The sequence below is a fragment of the Rhipicephalus sanguineus genome, chromosome 1 (genome assembly GCF_013339695.2).
Source record: "Rhipicephalus sanguineus isolate Rsan-2018 chromosome 1, BIME_Rsan_1.4, whole genome shotgun sequence".
Classification (NCBI taxonomy): domain Eukaryota; kingdom Metazoa; phylum Arthropoda; class Arachnida; order Ixodida; family Ixodidae; genus Rhipicephalus; species Rhipicephalus sanguineus.
In genome coordinates, this window is record NC_051176.1 from 284,749,201 (window position 1) to 284,766,485 (window position 17,285).

Sequence of the window (17,285 nt, forward strand, 5' to 3'; positions counted from 1 at the left end):
GTACAAGTATACTCTCCTACAAATAAATTTAAAAATAGGTGGCTACTTATCATGTCGCGGTTTGTTCTAGAGCTTGTATGCCTCTACATTTGGTGCGGTGCAGCAACTCGGGAAGCACATGTTTGAAGCGTTCGGAGCGGGAGCACAAGCGTCTGCTCTGCTGACATGGACGAGTCTCTCCTGGATGACAGTGACAAGTTTAAAGAGAAAGTCGTCCATTTTGCGAACGGTATAGTGATCAGAAATTTGACAGAGAACTAGGCTAACTCGTTCTTGATCATGTGTAGGCAGTTATGGTCACTGAAGTTGATTAGCTGATCGCTTTATTATTATTCCTGCGTGCAATACTGTTTTGCGTCTGTGAGAATATAAGAGAAATGTTGCCAAATATATCGCAGTGCGAATAAAGTAGTTTGTTTCGTAACTGTTTATTGCAGTGATCAAAGAAAATAAAGACGAGTTGCTGCACATGCTTGAAAGTATGGGGTAAGAGTCAACTTCTGATGAAAGGTAAGTTCCCGAACTGCAAGTGCCGTTTTCCCGCAGGCATGTTTTGACGCACCGAGACTACGAGCGAAGGGCTGCTGCTGTGAGACTTATTTCTGAAGTCGTCCAAATTCTTCCCCAGAGATTCCTCCAAAGACAAGAGAGTAAGTTTTAATGCGCTGGTTTCCGAAATGTTGAGTTCTCATTTGGGTTTCGTTGTGAAACGCAGCTGCCACTCTACTTCAGTTCTTTGTGAGGAAGCTTGATGACCATCCAGTTATGGTGCCACCCGTCGTACATGGCATTTATGAGCTAATAGTGAGTATACTACGATGACAGCTCCTTGCGAGAGTTGCGCATTGTTGTTTCGTGCACGTCAGTTAAGACGCATTGATGGAACTTCGCTGAGGCGGCTGCCGAGCACGTGTCATCTCATGGCACCATAATAGGCAGCGACGCCTTATATAACACGCATGAATGAAAATGAAGCATGTTTGCTACGTAACTACCACCTTTGTCCCGTTACCACCACCGTGTCGGGAGAGACGAGCAAAAGAAAGGACAGCAGACAAGCGTTCAAGCCCCATACCAAAGAACCCCCTGTTTATTGTCGGTGAAGCCTCAGGCCGATGACTGCACCGCCAGTCACCGGCGAGTTCGGACGCCACAGCAGTCCTGGAACGCGGGCGTCGCTCGGTCGGATGGCGGAGCACGTCGATGCGTCCCGATACGCGTTGCATCGAACGCGCTCCAATGCGTATCGGGACGCATCGACATGCTCCGCCATCCGACCGAGCGACGCTTGCGTTCCAGGATGGCTGTGGCATCCGAACTCGCCGGTGACGGCGCTGGTCGCATTCGATGCAACGCCACATCTATCTATTATTGCGATAGCAATTATATGGATACTCTCGGCGGATTTTTGCCGTCGCCGTCATGTCCTCTATATGTATATATATGTATACATACATAAAAACCACAAATAAAAGTAATTCAGAAGAAAAAATTTCCGAAGCGCGCGACCGGAGATTCGAACCTGTGACCCCTCGCTCCACAGCGTGCTGCCTTAGACAATTATGCCATGCGTCATTCGTTCTTCAGGATACTAACAGCAGAATACAAACGCACGCCGCATTGGGTGAAACGCACGGGAAAATGAAAATTATGCGAGACGCGGGCCATGCTGCATCGTTGCCCGCGCTGCGTTTGTGTCGTATTGGTGGTGACCAACACTAGTTATTCATTTTTGAGGTTGTAACGCTGCACCACTTATGGCCAGTCAGCTAGGGAAAAAGAGAGAAGAAGTAGTAGAGAAGGGAAGGCAGGGAGGTTAACCAGTTTAGGAAAACAGGTGAACTCATTTGTTCATACGGTGGCTTTGTCATTGAAGTTGCCCATTGCCGTCAATGGGAAACTTGAAAAATTATTTTATTCCTTGATGGGATACTGAACAAAATTTTTGCTGCCGAGATAAATGGCCAATTGAAAGATTGGGTGCTGAAATTTGTCGAAACAACCTTCATTTCAGCCAAAGACTAGCAGAAAATAATGAATTTAATGCATTTTTCGCAAATTGACGCGTCTAGCGGCCGCGCCGCGAACTAGAGAGGAAGTGACGCGAAACTCGGCGGATACTGACTCACCAGCCGTGCTCGTTGCAAAATCGCTTACCAATCGACATCGCAAGCCGCCACCCGCTGCCGCGCTGACCGCGCGTCTCTCTCAAAACGTGTTCTCAAGGTCAGGAAGGTGTTCTTGAGAGGAGAGTTGGAGAAAGGGAAGTGGTAGGGCAGGAGAGAGCGTGCCGGTTGCCCCCCTCTTGCTGGAGCATTTGACGTCACGGCCGTCGACAAGCACACTGGCATGCAGCCGCCGCGCTCTCACAATCCACTAAAAATACGGCCAACTACTCGAAATTTCGTGAAATAAACGCTGTTTATAGGAACAGTCGTGTCGTCCGAGTCGAATGCAAGTGTTTTCGTAGCTTTTTCAAATTTTTGTTCAGTATCCCTTTAAAAGAAAGACTGTAGGGTGATTCCACGTAAGATCGAACAAACGATGGCTGGTCGACCTCTCAAATTTATTTGAAAATTTTATATATTATTGCCTGATGAGTGGAAAGAAGAGATCCGCAATTTGTTTTGCCGCCAAAAATTTTTTCGAACCACAGGAAATCAATAATGACGAAGAGGTGGAGTGGAGCGCTCATCCGCTCTGCTGTTTTGGCCAACTTTCGTTATGAACTGCACAAAATATATTAAAGTTAGGTAGCTGAAATTTATTTACCTAAATATATGCATGTTTTTGCTTCTGCTCAGGTATTTTTAGTTTTTATGCGTAGTGTAGATGTTTTTATAAAAAACCTCAAAAATGGCCCAATCGGCAAAATTTCCTTTACTTTGAAGGTCTTTATCTCAAAAAAGCCTTGTAGCAGAGCGACAAAAATTCTGCATTACGTTCTTCGCATGCTTATCTACCAAACTGCCAAATCTTGTATTTATATAACTTTTCAGTAAAGAGATATGATCGGGCTAACTTCAAGAAAACACCGAACAATGAAAACTTCTGACGACAATTAAAAAAAAACCCCATTTTTTAAATTTCTTAAACTTTGTCCACTTATTCTCCTCCACATCAGCTTTCACAATCATTAAAAACATGTTGCATAATGTCGTTGCACTAATAGTTACGGCCCCTCCAATGAGACCCTTTGGCAAGGATGGGCAATTCCGACTTCTTGCCCAGCAAGTGTATAAAATGCAGGCAGGATTGAATTTCTTTTTATTAAAAGGTCAGCAGGTACCTAAAAAGGTGTCGCCGGCACTGAAGACGTAAATTTTGAAATTATTTGGTCACTGCAAGCGGCCACGAGCTCGGAGCTACCGAGTAGGCGCGCGCGCACCCGAGATGCTCGTTGTAAGAGACGGCGCAGTGAGAGCTCGTTCTCGCGCCCTCAGACCGATTCAGTTCAAAACAGCAACACCTCTCGGGTGACTTGAACGCACGTGCACTGGAGCTTCGCTATTCTATCCGCCCTCTGTTCGCATCTCAGCTAGGCGCTGATAACGCGGCGGAGATGGAAGCAAGATGAAAACTCTATAAGGGAGCTATATGAGCGCTCGCTTCACGCACGCTGCTGCCACAGAAACTGCGCTGCGCCAGTTGCGATCAGTGGAAAGCATGAACATGGCGCTCCAGTGGCAAAGCAAAATATGAATTGTCAAAGGAAAGAAAAGCAAAACTATTGGTAACCGGATGCGCTTGTCTATATTAGATGTCGGCAGCAGACGGCGTGAACTGGCCGCGCGTTCGGTGCGCTGTTCACACTTCATTCGGCGCGGATAGTTCTTGTGCTTTGCTCGTACTCTACTCCTCCTGTGCGTCTCATGACGAGAAAGTATAGCTCTGAAGAGTCTATTGTGGAGACTACCTTTCGAAGCACAAGAAGCTTAAAGGAGTACTGACACGAATTTAAAAAAAATTTGGATTGTTGCTCTAAATAAAAATACTGGTGTCGAGAAACCTAAAACGACTATTGTCGTGCCTGGGGATGCATCCTATATATTTTAATTAGCGCCACCTTAAAAAGACACTTTCGGTTTCGATATCAAGGGGGTGGCTTCTCAGTGTCGTTTCATAGCAGTGTGACGTCACGGAGATACAGAAATTCGCGACGTACTAGCGGGAAATCCATCATCTGCTCGTGGTGCAATAAACAACGATGAGTGAATTGTCGTCCAGTGACCCTGACAGTGATTTCTACGATTTAGGCTGCATGCAGGACGCAGAACTCGCGAACTCGGAGGAACTGTCTTGACTTGTCGGGATAATGTCCTTGCAGTGTGGCTGGCTTGCATATGCTCAGCGACGAAAACTTCAAAGTCAAATTAAAATATTTTATACGTGTTCTCCGACTCCAGTGTGTGGACAGCGTGGACACTGCATACCAACGAAGCAAAAAATGTCCCTTTTGCGATGTCTCAAAACCGTGTCAGTACTCCTTTAATTATTGCAAAGAAGCCAAAATTTCGCGGAGTTACCGACCTAGACATAAATGCTTTGAAGGAACGTTTAACGCCCGAAAGATCAGTGACTGTCAGTGAGACGGACTACTTGTGCTACGCGTGCTTTTGCTACCACTGCAATGAAAGATCTTCACGGAACGCACAGTTTAACGATGACATTCTTATGCCCCCTGAAAATGAAATCGACGCAATTAATCAGATCACTGCGACTACCGGTGCACGTGCGTCCAAGTCACCCGAGAGGTGTTGCTGTTTCGAACTCAATCGGTCTGAGGACGCGAAAACGAGCTCTCACTGCGCCGTCTCTTACAACGAGCATCTCGGGTGCGCGCGCGCCTGGTCGATAGCCCCGCGCTCGTGGCCGCTGCAGTGACCAAATATTTTCAAAATTAACGTCTTCAGTGCCGGCGACACCTTTTTAGGTACCTGCTGGCCTTTTAATAAAAAGAAATTCAATCCTTTTTCAAAATTGGCTAGCGCGAAAATCGACAAGGACTGAGAAGGAACACTGATGTACAGGACAGGCGCTAGTGTTCATCAGTGTTCCTTCTTAGTCCTTGTCGATTTTCGCGCTAGCCAATTTTGAAGATTATGAACCAAGTAGCCCAACAACGTATGCTATTAAAAATTCAATCCTGCCTGCATTTTATACACTTTCTGGGCAAGAAGTCGGAATTGCCCATCCTTGCCAAAGGGTCTCATTGGAGGGGCCGTAACTATTAGTGCAACGACATTATGCAACATGTTTTTAATGATTGTGAAAGCTGATGTGGAGGAGAATAAGTGGACAAAGTTTAAGAAATTTAAAAAATGGGGTTTTTTTTTAATTGTCGTCAGAAGTTTTCATTGTTCGGTGTTTTCTTGAAGTTAGCCCGATCATATCTCTTTACTGAAAAGTTATATAAATACAAGATTTGGCAGTTTGGTAGATAAGCATGTGAAGAACGTAATGCAGAATTTTTGTCGCTCTGCTACAAGGCTTTTTTGAGATAAAGACCTTCAAAGTAAAGAAAATTTTGCCGATTGGGCCATTTTTGAGGTTTTTTATAAAAACATCTACACTACACATAAAAACTAAAAATACCTGAGCAGAAGCAAAAACATGCATATATTTAGGTAAATAAATTTCAGCTACCTAACTTTAATATATATTGTGCAGTTCATAACGAAAGTTGGCCAAAACAGCAGAGCGGATGAGCGCTCCACTCCACCTCTTCGTCATTATTGATTTCCTGTGGTTCGAAAAAATTTTTGGCGGCAAAACAAATTGCGGATCTCTTCTTTCCACTCATCAGGCAATAATATATAAAATTTTCAAATAAATTTGAGAGGTCGACCAGCCATCGTTTGTTCGATCTTACGTGGAATCACCCTGTAATGATAAAAGTTTTCATAAAAGCAGAACTGCTTATTTGCTTTCGGTTGAGGTATAAAGATCATTTTTAATTGGGGCACCACGTGGTGTAAATTGCGTCTCAGTGTGGCCCGAAATGAAGATTTTCAGAAATCCGTGATTTTTTCTTGTAATATTTACAAATTTCAGTGGCCTGAAAGTATTTTTTCACAAAATATACCTTCTACAGAGTAAGTATTGATTACTGGGATATTCATGCATAGTGTAGTATTACAAGGGAAAAAATGCAAACATAGAACATTTTGACAAAATCTGTGGAGCCGTATATGGCAGAAAATTGCAGTAATATAACTGAGATTCAGACATCTTACACAGGCGCCTTTTCTTAATAAGTAAACCAAATTTGGCATTCAAACAAGAAATGATACTCTCAGAACTAATTTTCTAACAAACGTCACCCAGACGACATCCTTCAAAATTTGGAAAGCTCCCACGTGACCAAAAAGTTAATCCTCTCCGAAATATTCTAGCAATTTACTGTTTTCAATGCAAGAAATCAGCACAGTTTTTTTTCAATCACATTTGAAATGGTCGCCAAAATGAATGGGACGTTTGGCTTGGAAAGACCGTATTTCAGGAATACCATGCCATGCAAAGATGCTTGTAAGCTGATTTACTACGTGATCACCAGTAGTTGATTCAAGACTGGCAACTTCTGGATATCGAGACAGGTAATCGACAGCGGCCAGATAGTCCGCATCCTTATTTGGCAAAGGTCAGTGCCGACTTTCACCCAAGGCAGCATCAGGGTGTCGGATGGGATCATTGGTTGTGCAGCTTGTTCACGCGACATACAGCAATCTCGGCGGTTAGTCATTCATTTTTTTAGTTCTGAGCTCAGTCCCAGCCACCACACAGACTTGTGCGCACGCGACTGACATTTAGTGATGCCCTGGTGACCAAGACTTAGACACGTAGACAAGACAAGAATCAAGACATGTAGGTGATTCAAGACTTCGGCTCTTTGACGCTGCAGTATGATGAGGTGCATGCCTTTCATCAAAACCCTATTACAAACCGAGGTTGCTGCCCTGGATTGCTAGTATGATTGCATACAGACCTGAAGAGAACGATATTGTGGCCACCCGTTTCGACCGAAACAAACCAAAGTTTAGCACACAGTACCTTCTGCCTGACCCTGCTCAACTTTCTCAAAGCCACTAATTCAGCCACAGTATCAACACAACCTTTGGCAAAGTGCTCAATTTTGTATGCAGACAGTGCTTGAGGATCTCTCTGAGTCGATTGGAGCGGAGGCCTTGACAGAGTATCTGCCAAGACCAGATTTTTTTCGGGCACATTCTCCACTTTGAACATGAAGCCCATTAGCCTCATTCGGAAGCACTTAATGTGCAGAGGAAGCAAATCAAGCGGTGCCATGCGCAGCAGCATTAGTAGTGATTTGTGGTCAGTCTCAAACTTTACTTAGAGTCCTCTGAGATAACCCTCAAACCTCTCTGCTGCCCATGTTAGGGCTAAAGCTTCCTTCTCGATCTGTGCATACCGTGGATCTCTTGGCAATAATGACCTGGACGCATACGCCCTCGGACAGCGCTCACCATGACCTTGCTCTTGGAATAGTAATGCACCGAGCCCAAATGAAGAGGCATCAGCGGAAACTATCGACAGGTGCTTTGGGGCATATTTTGCCATGCAACATTCGGAACATATCTGTTCTTTGATGCTTCTCAGAGCATCTTCTTGAGGTTTACCCCATGCATTGAAAACAATAAATTGCTAGAATATTTTGGAGAGGAAAACTTAGGCTGTTTGAGGGCTTCCAACTAATAACTGCAGTGAATTTTCCCAAAAACTTTAGTCAGTTCCCACTTGGTCCCGTTACAGCTATGCCTGTTCTCTAAACTTGATGGGATCTCAGGGAATCATGAGGGGGATCTAGGTGTTTGAGGGCGTCCACTTTCTTCGGATCCAGTTTTATGCCTTCTTTACTGATAAGGCATCCAAGAAATCCTGTGACCTTGTGAATTCTGTGACCCTGTGGCAACACACTTCGCTTTCCAGTGTTTTCTTGAGATAGTCATGTTTTACTTTTGTGCTCGCAAAAACTAAAATATCATCGATCAAATTGACAATGCCTGGCATGCTAGTCAAGATTTCAGACATTTGTTTCTGAAGGTACTCTGGCACTAATGTGATACCAAAAGGCAGCCTTTGAAAGCAGTACTTTCCTTATGGCATTGTGAAAGTGGTCAACAGCTCTCTCTCAGTGGACAACTTAATCTGGTATAAACCAGAACTTGCGTCGAACTTTGAAAATACTGTTGCACCACCCAGTAACCCTAGCGCCTCATCCACAGTGGGCAGAACATAAATGTTCCCTAAGTATATTTCTGTTTATAAGTGCGTTAAATCCACACAAATTTGTATCGCTCCTGATGGTTTCCACACAGAAACCATTGCTGTGCACCATTCTGAAGGCCCCTCTACTTTTCTTATTACACCCTGTCTTTCCATTTCATCCAACTTGTGTTTTACAGCATCCCTCATAGGAAGAGGAACGTGGCGTGCCTCATGAACTGCATAGGGCACAGAGTTCGGCTTCAAGCCAATGGTATACTCTCCCAATAGTGTACCTAATCCCTGAAACAGCTGAGGGTACCGATGCTCCCAAAGTCCTGAAGACGTTACGCCGTCACAAATTTAACAACACCAAGCTGTTCTGAGGCTCCTATACCAAGAAGAATGGATTGCAACGAAGCAACAAGAAATGTAGTTTGTTTGATAAGTGCCTGCTTCCAACTAATAACTGCAGTGAATTTTCCCAAAACCTTTAGTCAGTTCCCGCTTGGTTCCATTACAACTATGCCTGTTCTCTCTAAATTTGATGGGATCTCAGGGAATGTTGAAGGAACCATCTATACCTCAGTGCCGTGTCTGTCTTCGCAGAAACTGGCTTTCCATGACACACTTCAAGAAACACTTCAGTAAACTTTGTACTTCTGGTGCAGTTATCAACAGTACCGAGAAGGTATAATCCATTGTCTTTCTGAAATGAAGACACTCCTACCTTGCTGGTTGTGAAGCTCTTCTTGCGACAGATCACGCTGAAGTGTCCTTGCACGTTGCAGTGGTAATACATTGCTGCCTTCGCCGGGCACACCGGCCTTGGATGCGATGCTTGCCTGCAGGAAGGACACCGCTGAGCTTCGGGTGCCGTGCCTTCTCCGGAATGCGTTTGATGCTCCTTTCGAAGGAATTGCGAATACACACTCTTCTTTTCGGCAGCGTCCATGTCTGTTTCCATTGTAGTAACGGACGAACTGTTGTTGTTTCGCAACTGTTGCTGTTGCTCATGTACTGTTTTTTTAGACAGGCCTTGGTGATGGCTCTTGCTAGCGTGAGGTCGGCATCCATTTGCAGTGTTTCAGAGAGCTTCACTTCCCAGAGGCCAACGACGTAGCGGTTATGAATCATTTTAACTTTGAGAATGCTGAAGTTGGACCTGTCTGCAAGTGTGTGCAATACTAATGAAATTGTCGGTGTTCTTACCTGGATTCTGGCTTCAACGGTGAAAGCAAGTGTTTTCATAAACAACGTTGCTAGCAGCCACGAAGTGCTTGTCAAACTTGTCTTGGACGACCTCATATTTCCTGGCATCGTTTTCAGACAAGTTGAAGGTTTGAAATATCATCCTCGCATGTCTTCCCATGGTGTAAAGCAGAGTCCTGACTTGAGCTTCCTCACTCAAGCTCATTCAATCCTGAAGCAAACTGGTAGTTGCCAGATTCTTGCGGCCATGCTGGCCATTCGGGCGTTCTTTCGAAGTCGAAGTTTGATGGTAGCTGGATGACGAGCATTCTGGAGGAAGCCCCTCTTGACTCGTCACCAGGCATGTTGGTGTCATCATCCTCTTTGTAGAGCAATCTTCAGCAAAGAAGTACTACGTGAGGATACTTTCCTGACATTAGCCAGAAACTTCTGACAGTATGTCACGTTACTGCCATCATGTTGGGGCAGGTGTGCAGAACAAAGAACACAGCAGACAAGTCTTCAAGCATCAAACCAAAAAGTCCCCTCTTTATTGTCAGTGAGGCTTTTATATCCTCAGTGGGCGGAGCAGTCACTGGTGAGTTCGGGCACCACAGCCGTCCTGGAACGCGGGTGTCGCTCATTCGAATGGCGGAGCATGTTGATGCATTCCGATACGCATTCTTTAAAGCACTGGATGCGTTCGATGCAATGCCACAACCTTTCGAGATAAATCGTGTCCTTCAGAGTTGAAAATCTGGCTACTAGTTCTTCAAGTGGAAACTTGCATCATGCCTGCACGAAGGTTGTGGGTTCGATCACCAATGGTGCCGATTTGCTTTTTCGTCCACTTTAATTAATTTTCCCTTCATATTTTGCAGTTGCAACACTTCAATTAAAAAACTATGAATAACACCCCCTATGCTTTTCCTGGCTTCATATGTTGGCTTCATATGGTTTTGTCTAACAAAAAGACAACCCGCCATGGTGGTCTAGTGGTTATGGTGCTTGACTGCTGACCCGAAGGTCGTGGGATCGAATCCCGGCCGCCGCAAAATGCTTGGGCGAAATGCTTTAGGCCCGTGTGCTTAGGTTTAGATGCATGTTAAAGAACCCCAGGTGGTCGAAATATCCGGTGCCCTCCACGGCGTCCCTCATAATCACATTGTGGTTTTGGGATGTTAAACCCCAACAATTATATATCTAACAAAAAACAAACTTCTCGGTTCATGTCATTTAATGCTACAGTTGGTGTTTTGGGTACGATGTGAATGGCTGCAAGTCTTGTCCTTGTTACTGCACTTGGGGTGACTGACGCTTCTTCATTCAATGAGTAGCTGAAGCAAGTAAGCAGTAGATGGGCAATATATAAGCAAACAGATGTGCACCAGAAGCCCTATTCTGTGCCACAGTGCAACCAGTACACACTTATAAGCACAAACCAAGACCCAGCCAACACCTACTAGGTAAGCCTTATTAGAGAGTTTTATTGCTGGGTTCCCGCGGGCTTGGGGGCGTGTGGCGTTGCGTACCCAAGAGTTCTCCAAGCGGAATGCTTTATAGTGGCGCGTACCCAACTGCAAGCCGCAAGAACGTCACACGCACTCGCAGCGCCATAGCGTCTAGTCGCGTATGGATTGATTTATGTTCTTTTACAATTAAAATTTTTAAACTAAGCATAGATAACGGCGTGAAATGAATTGCTTCCAATAAAATATTCTTAAAGGGGTACTGACACAAAATTTCGCGGCCGAGATAGCCTGCTAGATCGATTCCCGTGTATGTGCGTGTACCATCTGCAAAATAATCGACAGCGAATAAAGCTTGGAAGGTATTTTATATGAATTTTGAAGTTCGCGAGCGCGATCCAGCATTATAAGCCGCACCTGGTGCATTGACACCCTCGGAGGTGACCCGAGGTGACCCCCCTACTTCCCATACGTAACCGTTGCAGCCGGTACAAGTTATGATGACGTCGTAGCCGCCATTTCTGTTTTGACGCGCTTCCCGACGAATCGCTCCTCGCCAGCGGGTCAAACCTGAATTGATTCGCCACGTTGAAAATTCCTTCCATCTGCGCCGCAAGAAAATCGTCGCCATCAGACGACGATGAGCCCGGCGACGACAGACTGCACGGAAATGCGTCACTGTTCTGTGTGCTCAAGTGACTGAGCGTTTCACTCTCTAGGTGGTGATAGTTGCACCCGGCGGCTTGTCGTTTTTGGAGCTCTGTCAAACCGAAACTGACGCTGTGTCGGTAATGAGGAGCTTGTAGTTAATTATCTGTCGCGCGCTGCAGCAAACGATGTGCCGTGTTATGACTAACAGGCCCCCAGCAACACATTGCAGCAAAAAAACGCGGGGCGAAAATTTTTGTGTCAGGACTCCTTTAATTAATATGGCAAACTTATAAACCCGAGAAAAAAAAACGCTTTTTTTGCACGTGTCGGAGTTGCGACTGCAGCCGGTGCCGTAGCCCGACAACGACATACACGTGGAGAACTTGTGGCGGGTGATCGGCGTAGTCTTTTCCCGTGTACCGTTCATTTTCATGAACTGTGCGAGTTCATTAGCGTCTTATAGTCTGTCCGGTATTTCGCTATCGCAAAGGCATAGCATGTGCCACAGCTGCCGCCACGTCAAGTAGCGCCAGCTATGGACGAAAAAAAGGAAACTAGCAAACATGTAATCTATGTCCTCCAAAATTCCTGGAGCGCCCATCCTCTCGCTAAGCCTACAGCATCGATTATTTGAGTATGGCTTTCGAAAATGGTGCCGAATCGACACCAATACTTTGCTGTGGCAGCTTAAGGACATTAATCTAAAGCAAGTAAGAGCATTGCTTCAGAGCTGGCGAACTACAGAGCGCCCGGCGGCCACTTAATAGATTCGAGGCAGACGTGTCCTGCTAGGGACAGCTGATCTCCGTTAGGAGGCCAGTGGTGGCAGCGTTGTTTATGGCCGCGCGCATGCACGGCCTCAGTGACCCGGGGACGCATGTTCTTGGGGCTTCGCGCATGTGAAGTACCGCCGCCCCAACGTCTTGGGTACGCAAGCCGCTTGGGTACCCAGCACTAAAACTCTCTATTGTGTTGAACTTGGCACACTCACCACCTCCCAAATGTAAGCAGCACTGCAACACATACACTGGCATTGCTATCCCACCACTCCTGTCAAAAGCCCTTCCCTCTGCTCCCTTTGATGTTGGGTTGCTGACTTGTCTCCAAGACACAAAATGAAGCATTTTTTGTTGCATTCATCAAATTGACATTGGTGAATGAATGCAGTAAGCAAGGCCCTGGACTGAAGGTCCTTGATGTTCTTCTAAAATTGCAGTGAAGTTTTGTTTTTCTCAGGATTGTGATGCCCGAAGTCATAAAAGTTGCTGCCAAGTGAAAATGTAGTTGCTTGACCGGAAGAAGAAAGCGCAGTCATTGCTAGAGAGAGAGAGGAACAGAAAACTGGTGGTGTGTTTACAGTGCGTGGGAAATGTGCACTTATTGAAAACATCTTATCTACTGCATTAAAGAAATATTAGGTCCGCTGTTGCATTCATATAAAAAATGCAGCTCGTGCTATGATCAAGCAGAATGGAGAAAGCGGAGTTCTGAGTACGCGGTATTAAACTCATGTTTGCAAATTTATGCTTCAAGCCTGCTCATAGAAGAGGCAGTAATGATGACCTGGTGTTTGTATGTACGAATGATGTAGAACAAAAAAGAAATCCATCATTGCCTAATGCTTTACGAGTCACTGAAATACAATGAATTGGTTTTTGGACAAGTTACCCGAGAGAAACCATTTGAAGCACACATAAAAGGATCTAATGTGAGAAAAATGAGTCTTGAGACTCGTGGAAGTGGCATGAGGATTGTTTTCAATATACTTTTTCTCTAGTAGAGCTGTTAGTTTGATTTGTGTGACCTTTGCAACAAAGGCCCTATTCCGTGCCACTGAAGTCGCAGCACACCATTGTAGAGAGCTGTAAGTGAGCCATGAGCCGTGGATCAATGTTGAGACCCTGATGCAGTGACAAATTCATTGAAGGCTCATCTTTGGATATGCCTACCTGCAGTTCACCATTGCTGACAGGGAGGGAGGAACAAAGGAGTTGCTGCTGCACAGAACACACATTTCACATTCATGTTAGCGCTATTTTCTTCGAAAGAGGTATTAACCTAACTTTTTTTTTGCAGATCAACGATCATGAGATGGGTGATACTGAAATTGAGAAGACACTTCAGGCCATCCTCTATGATGTGCCAGTGCCTGGACTTCTCCAGGCTGAACGCTACATTGTCTACAGGATGCTGGCTTACATGCTGCTTAATTACAACTCAGGTGGGTATCTAGTAAAAGACGTCGCATGTTGCAGACACCTCTGGTTGCCTAATAATAAAAGCTGTTAAATTATGTATGGCTTGAAAACAAGCATTACTTTGGAAAGCTTTGACAAAATTATATGGCTATGGTAGTATTTGTACAAGTTATGTACCAGAGTTGCATAGGGCAGCTGCGTCTGCAGTCAAGCACAGTGTGGGTTCAATCTTGTGATCGTAATTGGCTCCCATCCTTAATTTGCACTAGAGAGCCAGTAGTGGTCCAGATATTTGATCCTCATTGGGATTGGTTATGATTTACAGTATGCGTTGTGACACTAGTGTTATTTGTGAAGAATAGTAAGGCCACAAGTTTCCATTACTGCTCTGGGAATATCACATGTGCAATAGAAAAGGAAGAGGTAGATGTTTGGCAGGCACAGTACCATGCATGGGCTACTTCAGCTGTGCCAAGCTTGTTTCATAACAAAAGCACTTCACACCAAAGCTGGAATGGAGCAAAACAGGGCCTGTGTACTCGGGAGAAGAGTACCACCCTAATTGTGCAGTCTCCGTGCAACTTTTGTCATGTTTTAAAGCTGAACATTTTGACAAAATTGCCTGCCTGGTTGGGTTAATTAATTAAGACTTTCAAAAGGCTCCAACCAAAAAATTGGTTTACACTCAATCCTCGTTATAACGAACACAGATACCGTATAAACGCGTGTAAGGGCCGCACTTTTTTTTCAAGAAATGAGGGCCAATTTTCAGGGTGCGGCCCATACACGCGACATTTTTTTTTTTTAAGTAAAAACGCACCAGTTAGCGAACGAAAAGCGTTTATTGCAGTATACGACATTTCTTGCGACATACGTGCTCAATCGTCGTCACTCGGCGAGTCCTCAGACTTGGAGTCCGAGATGAGATGGTGTGCTGCGAAGCGCCGTCACCCCACATGCAGTCATCTTCCGTGCCATCCAAGCTGTTAGATATCCCGGCGACTTTAAAACTTCGGGACACAATGTCCGTCGACACCGCGCTCCACGCAGATAGGATCCACCCAAGTACAGTCGCCAAGGCTAGTCCCTTCACACGCAGCATGTCCGTTGTGAGTGCAAGACCATCATTCCGCACTTCAGTCACATAGCGGAGCAAGTCTTCTTCCAAATCGGGAAACTTGCACTGCTCTCCTCGGAAAGCGCGCTTAGTGCTATTGGTGTTTCGCAAGGCTTCTTTTTGAGCACACCAACGTCGAACACACTTCTCGTCAACGTCGAATTTTCTGCCGGCGGCACGTTTCCCATGCTCGAGAGCATACTCGATCACCTTCAACTTATAGCCAGCAGTGTAGCTATTCAGGTACTTGCCCATCTTGCCAAAACGTGAACGCCGAGTAGAAAACAAGCTAGCACGAAGGTCATCGAACAGTGCACAAAACTACAGCAGACGGCTGGCTGAACTGCAAAAACCGAACAACGCGAATGACGCGAACGCCATGCCAAAGTTGGTGATGCTAATGCCGATATGGATAGCGCCAATAGCGCGTTTGTATAGAGATGTGAGAAGCTAAAGATAAAATCCTGCTTTAACCTTTAGTTGGCCGGTCTATGAATACTAATAAAAAGTTAAAATTTTTAGCCCACTTCACGAACATCTTAACACGAATAAAATCCAAAAATATATATCTATATACTCTGGTGAAGATGATGATCGTTGCGTTTCCTTGCGCCATCTATCGACTACGCCTAGAAGCTTACGCGCGCGCGCGAATACGTATTGGTTGAGGAAAGTGTGGGTGCGGCTCTTACGCGGATATTTTTTTTTTAGAATATGCACTTCAAAAAAACGGGGTGCGGCCCTTACACGGGTGCGGCCCTTACACGCGTTTATACGGTATAACGAATTATCGGTTATAACAAAGTAAATGAAGAATAGTCTTGTCATAGCTACAGTGTTACAAATAAACGTTTATAACGAATTTTCGGATATAACGAAGTTATTTTCGTGGCAGATGCGACTTTGTTATAATGAGGTTTGAGTGTATTTCCTGATGTTTTGGAATCAACTCGATTCCTTATTCAGGGGGGAGTGGTTAATTACTCTTCAGGGTGAGTGAATTAAGACTCGGAAGGCTTCAAATAAAAAATGGGTTTATTTCTCATATTTTCGGAATCAACTCGATTCCTTCTTTGGGGAGAATCAGTCCCCCTGAAGAAGGAATAGAGGTGATTCCGAAACATTGGGAAATAAACCAATTTTTTGGTTGAAGCTTTTTGAAAGTCCTAACTTTTGCAATCCAAATAATGCGCATGTTCTGTGGTATCTTTTGTTTTTTCAGCTCTGTGTAAAATAGGTAGCCAATTTGTGCAAGGTTGCATTCAAGCGATTGAAGGCGAACGAGATCCACGATGTCTCTTGCAAGTGTTTGCCATAATCCCTATGATTTGCAAGAACTTTATTTTAGGTGAGTCTCCTTTGCAATGCTTTACTGCTCTGATGCAGAATGGCAAATTTGATTATCATATAACTAGTGTGGTTATAACACATTACTGATAACTGCTGTTATACACATTTAATGAAATTTACTAGTGTTAGATAGAAAGTCAGTGCACATAGTTAAAGAAACTGTGCTACGGTGAAAGGTGTCATACCTGCACGCAACTGTTTGTGCATTGATTACCTTCGGAGATCCACCTGCACAGACACACTGCTTGCGATTACCAAGAACAACTGACTTTTATTATTGTGGTTATTATTATTATCATTAGTAGCAATAGCAGCAGCAGCAGTATGGGGTGTGCATGTTTGTCGCTCATCGCAACTCTGCCAACCTGCACCCTCCTAGGCTTATTAAATAAGTACGTGTGAACTGTGCAACTTGATAATATAAATAATGCTTTTTTATTTCTTTTCAGGTGAACTAGAAGAATCTGTGTTTGAAGTGTGTGCGTGCTATTTTCCTGTTGACTTCAATCCTGTAAGCTTCACTTGTTGCATCTATCACTTTTAAGCTACAGTGGAAATTCAATTTAACAAAGTGATGACCATGCTTGAATTATTTCATTAAATCAGGAAGTTTGTAATACAGTAGACTCTCAATAAACGAAACTCTCTTAAATGAAATTGCTGCTTAAATGGAACAACTGCCTCTAACATTATTGGTTTTGTGCTTGAATTCTGCACCCCTTTTCATCTCTCAGTAAACGAAACTCCTGTTAAATGAAACATATTTTCCTGGTCCCTTCAGCTTTCGTTTAACAGGAGTCTACTGTATTAAGAAATGGATTTTTTGGTGCTTCGATATCTAATATAGCAATATAGCGACACCCAAAAGCTACCGCGGCATTGTTTTTGCCACCAGCCCATGCCTGCGCATGTGAAAAACCCGTGAGGGCAGCCCAAGGGCGGCCTGGCCATGGAACCTCCCACATCACCCGGACATGGAGGGCTCTATGGCCAGAGCAATGTAGCCCCCCCAAAAAACTTCGTTAAGTCTGGTTTGACGGCAGAGTTAATTAGTTAATTTGGGTTGATGACAACGTTGAACCCTAT

General features: G+C 44.6%; 1 protein-coding gene across 1 annotated transcript in view; it reads left to right on the forward strand.

Annotated features, from left to right (window-relative positions):
• Positions 1–103: 103 nt before the first annotated feature.
• The window catches only part of LOC119379167 (MMS19 nucleotide excision repair protein homolog), a 105,098-nt gene continuing 87,916 nt past the window's right edge, over positions 104–17,285 (forward strand). Inside the window, exons 1-7 of the mRNA XM_037648368.2 lie at positions 104–229; positions 438–486; positions 547–650; positions 716–804; positions 13,611–13,755; positions 16,072–16,197; positions 16,649–16,710. Coding sequence (XP_037504296.1) covers positions 166–229; positions 438–486; positions 547–650; positions 716–804; positions 13,611–13,755; positions 16,072–16,197; positions 16,649–16,710 — 639 coding nt within the window. The 5' untranslated portion in view covers positions 104–165. The remainder of the gene's footprint in view (positions 230–437; positions 487–546; positions 651–715; positions 805–13,610; positions 13,756–16,071; positions 16,198–16,648; positions 16,711–17,285) is intronic.